At 42.6% G+C, this 12401-nt stretch overlaps 1 protein-coding gene across 2 annotated transcripts in view; it reads right to left on the reverse strand.

Annotated features, from left to right (window-relative positions):
- Positions 1 to 991: 991 nt before the first annotated feature.
- Positions 992 to 12401, reverse strand: part of MEIS1 (Meis homeobox 1) — a 102883-nt gene continuing 91473 nt past the window's right edge. Inside the window, exons 7-10 of one of the 2 annotated variants that reach the window (XM_026845053.1) lie at positions 6809 to 6867; positions 5446 to 5535; positions 5079 to 5174; positions 2444 to 2558 (exon numbers count right to left, since the gene is read on the reverse strand). In XM_026845053.1, the coding sequence (XP_026700854.1) occupies positions 5116 to 5174; positions 5446 to 5535; positions 6809 to 6867 (208 nt within the window). In that variant the 3' untranslated portion in view covers positions 2444 to 2558; positions 5079 to 5115. Of the gene's footprint in view, positions 2559 to 5078; positions 5175 to 5445; positions 5536 to 6808; positions 6868 to 12401 lie in introns of both variants that reach the window. The other variant, XM_026845052.1, reaches the window with a different exon arrangement.

The raw sequence follows: 12401 nt of genomic DNA on the forward strand, positions 1-12401 counted from the left end.
ATACAGAAAGGTCTGCACTGCCTGCCCTGCCCGCACCCTGCCGTAGCCCTGCCTGCACCCCAGCCCTGCCCTACCTGTCCCCTCCCAGCCCCGGCCTCAGCTCGGGGGGGGCAGCCCCGGGAGAACTCCCGGGACGGGGGGACGCGCACCCCGGGCCAGGGGGCTGCAGCCCCCCGCAGCGTCCCCGGGACAGGGGCCCGTCGGGGGGTGCTGGCCGGCTTGGGAGGGGTGCAGGGGTGAGAGGGGGAGCTGTACCTGATTTTGCCTTAATTAAGATATTTGTGTCATTTTCCTACCCCCGGGAAACTTTTTTTTTTTTCATTTTACTCTTTTTATTTAAAGAAAACGACAAGGTATCACAGCCTACCAGGCTGTTTGGTGCTATTTAACTCGCTGGCTACGGTGCAGAAAGTACAGCTGTGCGAGGAAATTGGTTAATGAGGGGAGGACGGCCTGCACCAGCCTCCGCTTGCAGAGGTCCAGCAGCCCCTCACACAAATAACGTCATTTACTTACAAATATGCATCGCCCGGGCAATGTTTTCCAAGTTTTATTTTCCTCCTTCCTTAATATGTTCAGTTCCAGAAAGACATGGAGGATGTCACTGGCTTGAATAATTTAAACTACGTATTAGAACTGTAATTTGGCCGGGGGGGAGGTGGGGTGGGTGTAACACTAGTTAAATTTTTTTGTCTGATAATGCCCTACAATATTATATTTATTAACAGCAACAGTTCCCATCCTGACAACTTACAGTGCAAGTTCTGAGAAAGTTGGTTTGGGTTTTTTTTTTTGTTTTTTTTTTTTTTTTATGTAGCGTAGCATTACTTTTACATTCTTTAAATATGAAGCTGATATTTAAATAGCAAATGGTATGTACATCTCCAGAGCTAGCCAAATTTTGTAGCTGCTCAGCTCCCAATTTGGGATAGAATGGCTACAAATACTGAAAGGGGGCAGGAAACAAATTTTGCAAGCAGTGGAGTCACCATGACAAAAAATAATTTGTTTTTATTTTAGATTCAGATTTCATTACTGCACTCAAACTACTACAACTGGGCTTTGAGTTATTATACAATCCAAACTGTTTCAATCAGAAACTCTAAGACTCAGTGTGCAATGATTATTATTAATAATAATTAGCTCCTTGGTTTCTTGATAGAAAAAGGCTATCAACAAGCATTTGTTTAACCACAACAAAAGTATAATTAGCTTATCCCACTTAGTAAATCTGTATGCATGCCAACTCATACCAAACTGCTACTTTTACAAAAAATTGCAATAATACAGATCATTTTTCCAGTCCTTTTTGCACAAAATTTATTTACAATGTATACATAAATGCTCCATGATGGGACTATGGAAAAAAAATGCACACATGACTGATGTCTTGCCCAGAAAGAAAGTCAACATATTAAAAATAAATCTTCAGTCCATGTTTCGAGCTGCATAAAACAGGAAGTGATGTACAAGGTGGTGGTTGCTGTATGGGGACAAGGATGCTCTGATGTGACAATTAGGCTTCAAATACACTGCCTTTCCGTTTCCATGCTTCCTCCTACCAGTCTCCTTAAGACACTGCCTGCAACAGCTGATTAATCATTGTTGATGACTGCAGTTTTTCCCATCCTTCCCGATTTACATCTGTTCAGGCCAATTCAAATATGGTGAGTAAATGAATTAGACATGCAAATTCACGCCCCAGGCTAGAAAGAGAGAGAGGGAGAGAGACAGGGAGAAAGGGAGAGAAAGGGAAGAAAGACAGACGGAAAGAGAGGAGGAGAGAGGAGAGAGATAGAGAGTGTGCATGGCTGAGATCCTAGGATAGAAGAAAGATTCTTCTGCCTGACATAGTTATTTTAATGCTCTAAAAATCCTGCAAATAAGCCCTTTCTGTCATTTGCAGGATAAGTGTAAGGCTTCTTTTTTTAATGTAAGGAGGCTTCTGGAGGAAGTGAAGAGCTATGGAAACAACACACATAGTGTGGAAAAATTTCACATTTTTTTTAAAAAATCTATAAGAAACAACGTAATATGGATAACAGTATAATAGCATTTTACAATATTTCACTCTTTGTTCTCTTAATGTCTTATATAGGTATTTAGCATGTCCCCAGAAGTTGACTTCGGTTGGTGTTTTCCTGCTTTTCAGGGTCCCTGTGAAGAATTGGAACGTCCCTTGGTCCAAAGTTGACGCCAAGAACTCCATAGTCATTGCAGAAAGACAATGTTTGAAATCTACCGTCGCTGCAGACAACGCGTATTTCCCTTAAGCTACTGAGCATGAATGTCCATCACTTGTCCGCTTACTGACGGCTCGCCGGTATGAAGCATTGTGGGGCTTGATGCTGACATGGGCATTCCAGGGTGGGGTGGTCCTCCATGCATCATCATCGCTGGGTGGTGAGGGTGTCCAGGAATGTAGGTATGCATGGGGGGGCCATGACGCAGCTGAGCGGGATGGGGGGGCATCTGGGGTGGGGTATAGCTTGGCTGTCCCATATTCATACCCATTGGACTACCCCGAGACACATAATCCCCTGGCATACTTTGCAGCCCTGCGGAGAGAAAGAGGTGGCGGTGAGTGGTGGGGACCAGTGACCAACATCAGGCCGTGAAGTTCCTCTGCTCGGGCATGGGAAGGTCGGGTTCGAGCCAAAGGTGAGATATGGAGTCACGGGTGCACGAGGGCAGTGGGATCCAAGCCTACATATGGACTCACAATGATGTCAACGGGAAAGATTCTCAGGTAAAAAAGGAAAACCAAGAACCTCCTCCCCCCTTGAAATACAGAGTTTTGGGAGATAAAACCGCTTTCTGCTTTTATGGCTAGGAACGTATGCGATGGAGGTGCTTCTGATTTGGAAGCACACGAGAGGCAGAACCAGCCTGATGACGACTAATGTCACACGAGGTGGTGGCACAAAGCCAGGTAAGAGCGCTCTCAGGTGGGCTCCATCCCCCATGGCCTTGCTCTAGCTACCCGCCTCCGTCTCCCTGCTTGTAAAAGCATGCTGGGAAAACAAGGCAGGGATTCTGTAATAGTTAACGACAGGCTTGGGACAAGAGATGGGTTAAATTGGTGTCGAGGTTTATCAACAGTTATTTATTTAGCTCTCGAGCCTGATCGCTTGGAATCTGTCCCAAGTATTTGTGCCATTCAAACGGACTCTTTACAGCAAGCACATACATTGCTGAACAAAGGCCTCATATGAAGCTGAAATTGATAGGATTACTAAGGATGACTGTTAAATCAAACCTGTGTTTTTAAACACATTAAATATATATATATATATATATATATATATATATATAAATCAATAACAGTTATCAATTAATCCTTTCCCCCTGCTCACTTCTGTCCCCCCAAAAAAATCAGACGTGCAACTCAGTCAACGTTTCAGTGGGTTTGGGAGAACAATAAGAAAAAAATTGGACCTAAAACAATAAAACCTCCTGCTTTCTGTGGGCCTCTGCCTTCTGCTTGGATTGCTGTAGCTGATGGGAACTGACAGGTGTATTGTTTCGGAGAGCTATAAGCTCCATAATCATCAAGGGTGAAAGGCATACGCTATTGCTAAGTAGGTTCAATTGGCTTTAGTTCTAAGTAAGAGCGCACTGTGAATGCACTGAACACCTTGGAATCAGGTCTCAAGGCTCTAGCAATGAATAGCTGCTTAATCTAGCCTAAAGGAACAGTTTTGAACTAATGAAAATTGCTTATAAAATATACTGTACTCACAGCTCTTTAATCAAAAAAGATGATAATATTTTTTGTAATAACCTATTAATTTAATTGGTCACGAAGCATAAAATACATCATTTAAATTTAATTGACCCAGAAACTAAGAAACAATATTTAAATTAACTAAGCTAGAAATTTCCATGATGAGGTAATAAGGCTGTTGCATTCCCAAGCTCAGAGGAATGTTTTCACAGCTAATTGTTAAAACTTAGTTTTGACTCATGCCCAGAGAAGACGACTATGAAATACGCTTGGACTGGGTAACTTCAAACCCTATGTTAATATAGGCTGGGGGCACAACAAAGATGCCAGAATAACTGCTTTTAACTCCAGAAAGACAGTGAGAGGAACACAATCGGGCACCATTAAAACATGGTACTGGTGCCTTAGTGTTTCAAACCACTTTACTCTTTTTAAAAAAAAAGAAACCACAACCAAAATTTGTATAATGTATTTTCCCCTATAAAAAGACAAGAGGGGGAATAAAAAAAACTGGGACAGTTTTTCTAGGCTTTCTTTGCAAGGCCTGCCACTGAAGATTGCATTAATGATCTCTATTTTTGTATACTGAATAAGTCAAATCCATTTGTCACACTGCAAGTGATGGCATACTTAATTTGGATATAGTCAATTAGCCTGGGCTAAGCTCCATAGCCTGCTGCGCACACCTCTATTTTGTATTCTCTCTTTTTCCTTTGCCACACGTAATCCCATTATGACGGACAGACAAAGAGAAATAAACTTGAAAAAAAAAAAAAAAATCAAAAAAATCAAAGTTTCGTCCATTGTTTTCCAAAATGCAACTAAGTGAAGCTGCCTGTTTTTTTGGGTTTGGTTTTTTTTTTTTTTTTTTACCTACAAGAAGTCTCTGGCTTTTTTGGTGTCTTGCAGGTTAGCGGGAGAAATGTAACTCATGCATCAACTGCGGTTAGACAGATTTATGACACTTTGGGGACATGCTCTTTCCTCTCCCTGCGCTGCTGCAGACCGCTTACATTTTGCAAATCAGTCTGTTGCCAAGACGACGGGCTCCCCCACCTCCCTGGCTGCTTCTTGTTTTGTCATGTGCTCGAGGATGGATAATAGCATCAATGTATGGCGGCGTCAATGTACGGCGGCGTCAATATACGGCGCATGCATGCATGGGGGGCTTGGGAGGTTGGAAAGCTTGAGCTGAACTGGAGGGAGAGAAACCCGAAGGAGCCCATGCGTAGGATGGATGGATGGAAAGGAAGGAACAAGCATGAGGCTATGGGCAGGGAGAACATAGGGAAATGCAAGGAGACAAATATCCCTCGGACAAAGTGAGAACAAAGACCCCGTTTGTACTTACTTCCCCCTGGCTTTGCCATTGGTTACCTAGGTGAAGGTTACATGTAGTGCCACTGCCCCTCCATGCCCATATTCATGCCCATTCCACTCATAGGTCCTAGAGGGAGATAAAAATCCAAGAAGATGCCAGAGAATGAGCAAAGTCAACAGATAGTGCCAAAAGCCCCTTTCCAAAACACAGCATGGCAGAGGGTCCAGGACCACTCAAGTGAGAAGATGCCTGGTTCCCCTTGGTGGTGTTGAAGGCAGGCAGAAGACAGGCAAGGCAAGGCAGGCAGCTGAGATGATGGTGGAGGGTGGAGGTGCAGTTACCTGTGGTGGCACAAATGAGGTCACCCATCGGTGGGTGACACTCCCCGGGATCTTACCTGGTGCTCGGATGCCCATGTGCTGCTGGCCGTCCATCACAAAACCTCCCATCGGCTGCCCGTCAGGGTTATAGGGTGTTCCTTGACTTACTGGAAAAGCGCAGAATCATTGCTTTTCAGTGACAGCCAAAAGAGTCACCCCTTCTCACAACAACATCAAAACACACACACACACCCACACCCCCAACTGCGTGAGACAGCAATCGATGCTGGCTCTAAAAAGAGGGGAAAACATCTACCGTTCAAATTTAGCGGCTGGGCTAACAAGCTTTCTTAGTTTTGGCTTAATTTCCTAACTGTGAGTTTTGGAATGAAGTTAGCAATCTGAAATCTCGAGACACGAGGAGACCCAGTTCCAGCTGCTGCCACTGCTGACGTCAATGCAAAGACCTGTATAGGAGCTGGATTTTATGGCTGGAATTGTCACACTGAAATCGCAGTGTGTTAAATTACACCCGTGTGCCTTTCTAAGAGCAGGACCTGAACACGTCCGTGCCAGATATTTACCTCTAATGACAAAATAATTGAATGTACTCAAAGAGGAAGTGTGGCCCAAAGGCATCTTGGACAACGATGGATTTGGATTGTTTGGCAGTGAGACTTGGAAAACAAAATCAACTGGGAGTAACGGGCTATTCCTCAATGGTAAATACCCACACAGAGCTGCGAGCCAAGATCCCAGACAGAACCAGCATGTGAAAGCTCAAGCTTTTTTTAAAAATTAAAAATAGATCCCCCTAAAGTAAACCCCCAAACACTCAAGTGATCTCAAAAGACAGCAACCGAAGAGACAAGGGACAAAAGGACCCTATACAAGTACCACTACCTGAACTTGAGGTTTTAACTGTACATTAAAAGCCAGCTTCAGAAGTAAGCTGCCTTGGGTTATTAAAGCACATAAAGCTCTACCTCATTGAATGTCTTTGAACTTTACTGAGTCCCATAAGCGATTCTGACCCCCTTGCCCTTTTGACAGGTAATAAAGTTTACAGCAATTCCACACCAAGCCATGCACCAGGGAGTGGTCACAGGAGCAGAAAGAGCTCGGAAGGAAAACTCAAAACAACTACTAAAAAAACTCCCAACCGCTTTAATCCTGAACATGTACAGAAAGTCCGGTCATGGAGCAGATCATTTTAGTTTCTTTTTTTTTTTTAATTTTCAGTGTCTTTTCTCCTCAAAATGTTTTAATCATGTTAAAATGATTAGGGTCATAATGAAACAAAGCTGCTTGTATTTTAATTGTCAATCACTCCCAGCATTCATTTCTCATTTATTTACCAGGTAATAGACCTCCTGGTGAATGGCTCAAGGATGGGTTTTTGCCTGCGTGACTTGAATATAGTTACTACTGGGGACTTGCCTGCTCGATTGGACTGGTCTATCATGGGCTGAACTATTCTTCTTCTAGCATTAATAAACCTGCAAGAAAAAAGAGGAAAGCAAACGGTTATTGAAGGGGATGACTTCCACCCATCCCCAAGCCCTCTTGCTTTGCCACCGTGCTCTCCGTTGGGCTGCGTGTGGATGCAAATACTGCAAAACCTCTAACCCCGATGACCTTTGAGAGCACGAGCTTGGGGTTTCCAAGCTGATTTATGTTTGCCTGCTTTCTACCACAGTCAGACACTTCCATTTCATCTTTTCATGGGGGAATTAGCCGAGTTTTCAGGAAACAATACCAGCAACGCTCTTCTCAATTCAGAATGGGACACAAACAAAAAAAAAAAAATGGGTGAAGCTGGCGAGATGCTCATGAGGGCATCTGCTACCTCCCCCTCATTAGAGCCATTTCTGCCTTATGTCCTCCGACTTCTTTTTTCCAATTTCTTTTTTTATCAAAACCTGCCCCTACCTCTTGCAAACCTAATTCCCCTTTAATGCCCACTATTAAGATAATGAACTGTGATGGCAGAACCCCATCAAATGAGGGAACGTCTGGAGTTTTATCACCGCTAAGTCACACTGCTGGGGACTTCAGAGCCATACATTCCTCCTAGCCATTTCTTGGTGGGCTTTTTCCCCCCCTCTCTCTTTATGCAAAGTCTGAGGGGTCAAGGCGAGGTCATAGCTTTACAGTAATTGAATTTATAATCCTGTTTTCTCCAGCTAGGCCTGACCATTTACAGCAAACATCTTGTTAAACTGTAATTACTGGACTACTGAAAATTCCCCCTGAACAATGAAAAGCAGATCTTTGGAAATAAAAAAAAAAAAAAAGGTACAGCCGTTTTTAAAAATAGCCATCTGCAACTGTACTCCTTGCATTTTTGTAGCTCTTTGCCTCAGTTAGTCTTGCAACGCTGATTTAGGAACGGAATATTCAAAATAATTTGGAGCAAAACAGAAGAAGAAGAGGGATCACAAGTGCCCTGGTCTCCTCTGCAGGCAGTCCTCGTGACGCTGAAATGAGGAGGCTCAAAACCAGGGCTGGGAACCCGTCTGAAGAGCATTAGAAGAACTTCTCTTGTGGTTTTGCTCATCAGAAAGCTTAGTTAAAAACCATTTGGAAAACATCTCCATTGAGATTTAATCACAGCAAAGCCTCATAACAGGACTTTACATTCTTTATGAGAGAGAAAAAGAATAATAAATACGTGTATGCCACAATATTTACTAGTAAAGGAAGAAGCGTGAGTGTGAGTAAAACCACGCTACACTCGCAAAACACAATGGTAAAGTCCACAAAGGGCTACTTGGTGCTTGTTTTGTTGCCTTTGCTTGAGGTGGCATCTGCTGCAGAGATAAATCCGTCAGGACCTTCCTGTGGGAATCGTCTCTGCCCACCCATTCCTCTACACCAGTGGGGAGAAGAATCGCAAGCCACCACCCCGTGCTGTTTGTTTTGCCCTCGTCAAAGACAAGGACAGTGATTTTGGTCTCTTCCTATCTCCCATCCCTGTCTGACTCCTGTTACCAAACTCAGGCAAAAATTAATCAAGGTGTTGTGTCCTAATCAAACCTGTCTCGAGAAAATGGGCTCAAAGGCACCAATTATGGGTGCCGATCTGGAAACCTTACACCTGAACTAGGTCATGTTTTGTCAGCAACAGTATTGGACCAATTTTTCTACACATTTCCAGTGGAAAAAAAAACCTCAACTCCAGCAAATGGTGTTGCAAATCAGTTTATCATTATCTTGTACAAACCATGAAAATTAGAATCATGTGAGCAGAAGGTTAGACTAATTCTCCTTTCTCATTATAAGCACAGGTGTAGCACAAACACCATGCAAAATAAGCAATTAAAAAAAATCTGCTTTTTTTCCCCCATTAGCTGCCTTAGCTCCATGACCAATTAGAAAATTGTTTAATATCTCTAATCTGCATTTGCAGAAAGCAATTTTCACAGTAACTCTCCTAAGTAAAACAACAACACAAAACCCCAGTGCCCCAGCCATTTCTTTCTGCAAGCCTGGCAGTCTCTTGCTGTGTTTACTCCATCCTTCTCCTGTCTGATTGCCAGGACCTGTTACTGTGGCAGGAGGGAAGGGGTTTTGATAGCAGTGAGATTGGTTGGTCACCGACACCCTCATTTGCCAAAAGCTTTTACCCCAAAGAAACCCTGAGCAACATAAAGCATGCGCACCCTAACTTCAGAACCTTCTCTTCCTTCTCCTCCAAACTACAAGTGCTTTTAATAGGAAGGGAGGTCAATAATAAATGGTATCGCTAGAATAATAAACTGCATAGAATTTAGCAATAATTATCCACAAGACGTGCCTGCAGTCAAACATATTCTCACCTGTTTGCCCCATGCTATCGCTCAGGATATCTGCTTTAAGAACATTTTACACACAGGTACTTAATAGTTATATTCTTCCTACGCATTCATGTAAGTATTTTCTATAAGTAGCAATTCTGCCAAACAGCCCAGTGTTTGGATGTCTTCGGGGGGAATTCAGACGCAAGAACATTTTCCTTCTGGGCAAAGTAATAAAATGACATTCTCGCTCCTCCCACTAGAAGTCAAACGGAGGTCAGCTCCCCATCCTTGTATCTGTTTAAATAAACTGGTCCAGCTGTTTGTTTCCAGGATGCCCTTTAACCTTCTGTCCCATCCTCCCTGCCTTTGTAACAGAACGCTTTACTTTGCATTAGAGTAGACTCCAAACCACTATGCATTTAAAAAAAAAAAAAAGAAAGTATTCACTTTCAAGTTTCTTCCTGCAACCCAAACCTGGAATTTGTAAGAACCCATCAGATTAAAACTATTAATGTGGCTTGCCTGGAGAGAGCACAATGCAGTGCTGTTATGTTTATAAATCACATTTGAGAACACTTTGCAAGCAAAATTGCAAATTAGCTGTTGCTGCAGAAATATACAGGCATGGCGATAATTTCTTCATACTTTGGTTTTTTCCTTGATAGAAGGGCCAAGATCTTTTGATCACTCTTTGAATTTCCAAAGCTCCAGGCTGACATAGCACCAACAAAAATGATGGAACAGAAAAGCTAACAGGAAAAATCTCACTGCTCCTTTTCCTGAATGTTCACATTAACCTGTTTTAAGGAAAAGAAATCCTAAAGCACTCTAATTTTTAGAAGTTCAGAGGAAACAGGACCTAAAAACCATATTTGTGCATTAAGTGCTACTCAAATAGAGTGCTGTCAAAATACAACTAAGCATAAAACTTAAGTTAATGATTAAAACAGCTGCATAACCTTACTTATGTGAGTAAAGACCCACACATGCTCAAAGACTTACATAAAATATTTTTTCCCATACCAGTGTTCTATGCATTGGTACCTTTGTTCCAATGTGGAAGGGGTTTTTTGACTTGGGTTTTGTCTTCCAAGGAGCAGAATCAGTAGTGGCACAAACACCATGAGATCCCTCAGTGTACAAGTTGTACCCATCTGCCTGCCCACGGAGGGCCAAGAACTCTGTAAAACAATGCTTTGGGTTGCCTGTTTGTTGGTTTGTTTGTTTTTGTTTTGGTTTTTTTTTAAGGGAGGGATCTGGCATGGAGGAACGTTTGAACAGTTGGTCAAAACCAGAAGTTTAAAGTATTTATTATTTTTTTCAAGTTAACTTTTCCTTGCCCTTTTGAATACATGAGATTGTGCTTTCCACCATATCTCAAAAAGCAAGAAAATCCCAGCTATTCCACCTGCATAACCCTAAAGCAGAGGAGGAAAGCCTATTTTCTCCAATTTGCATTTTACTAGGATGTTTTCTCTTAGGCTTCTGGCCTGGGGTCTGTCCTCAGAGGTCACTGGCAGTCTCCCTGGTTGGTGCATCGCCAGTCCCACGGGTGAGATCCAGCCCCAGCCCTGGGGATGCAGCAATCTGCCTCTGCACTCTGACCTTCAGCTTGGCCGCCCTCGCTGCCACGCACAAGTTTTGTTTCTTCTCAGCGAGAGGCGGCATGGCTGGTGATGACAAAAGACTTATTTTAGTTGGAAATTGGCTACAATAATAGCAGCCAGAGAGCAAGGATTTTCGGAGGGTCACCAAACCCTCCAAAGGAACAGTTTGCTAAGGCTCAGGTTACAGCCCAAGTGACATTTTCTGCACAGATCTGGTCTTTCTCCTTTCCCCTTGTATTTCACTTCTTTTGAGTGAATAAAACAAGACCTTCCTCTGCTGTCATGAATTCCCAAAGTCACCTTTGCTCAAGAATCGACAGAGCAATTGTGAGGACTTCCAATTTGCAGTCTTTGAATGAAATATTCCAGGACCAGCTGTCTGAAAGGAGATGCTGAGACTTAGCGGTATATTGAATTTTTCTTCCCCTCAGCCCTCCCAAATGAGGAGAGCTTCACACCGTTATTAACTTTTGATACTTGGAGTTGCAGGCTGTTCCCTCTCCATATTGTCCCAAAGTGCTGCATGCCAAAAGTCTGTGTATCACTAGCAGTGCCAAGAAATTCCCGAAAATCTTTCTGCCTCATTTTCTCCTTGAGCTCCTTCTAGCAAACCAAGCGTAAGGACGAAGAGAAAGCTCACAGTACCTACAAACCCCACTGCTAAAATCTCTCTTGCCCCTCTGAAAAAAATAGTATCCCTCTTGACAAAAAACAAATCATCATTTTTATAACAGATGCCAAACTAACCAGAGCCCTTCAAGCTGGCAAATAATTCACTTGTAAAACCAGCCATATTCTTTTTCTGCATACTGGGATCCTTCATTTATACAGCAGTGAAACAACCTTCTCTATTCAGCACTTAATTCCTCAACGCTTAACAGGTTTATCTCTAATAAAAACAATTTAAATGGAAAGTGTGCTATAAACCGGGATTATTACACTTCAGTAACTGCTTTATTCCTTATTTTAACATATTTTCATTTTTTTTCCTGTGTATTTGTTTTCCAGAGCTTTTTAAGGAGTCAGTCAAAGAAAAGAAAAAAACCCACAGAAATTATTTCACTGAATACTTTCAAGTGTTTTAAAAACAGCCTTAAAAATAGCAAGCTCCCTATGTAATTATGAACAGAAAAAATAACTGCAGACTTTTGAATGGTAATCACATCTCCCCATCCCTAAAATGAGAAATAAATGTTAAAAGAGTGCTTACTGCCATTATTAGAAAGTTCTGATCCTGAAGGCAGTTAGTGAGCTTAATGACCCGTAACTACCAGTCATTAGCAATCCATGCTCTCTGTACTCCCTTTATTTGTAAAGAAAAAAAAAAAAAATCCAAGACGCTCAAGAAACTTTGTTCAATTTAAAGTCAAACCTTATGAAGTCATGTTTGGCAACTTTTCTTGGTTTCTCCTCCTCCTCCTCCTCCAAACTGAAGACAATTCAGGACTGCAATACATCATTTACAACACTAAATGGAGGTAGGGAGGGAAGAGAGTACACAGGCTTCTAACCGCCCACTCCAGACACGTAATATTGGAATATACTCCAAACACAGGGAGTCTATCTATCAGGAGGATTGGGAAGATCTCCTGAAAGCTCTCCTCCTCTTCCCTCCTTCGCTGGCAGCACCAGCATCAGGGACTG

The sequence above is a fragment of the Athene cunicularia genome, assembly GCF_003259725.1.
Source record: "Athene cunicularia isolate RWA chromosome 3 unlocalized genomic scaffold, athCun1 chr3_part1, whole genome shotgun sequence".
Taxonomy (NCBI): Eukaryota; Metazoa; Chordata; class Aves; order Strigiformes; family Strigidae; genus Athene; species Athene cunicularia.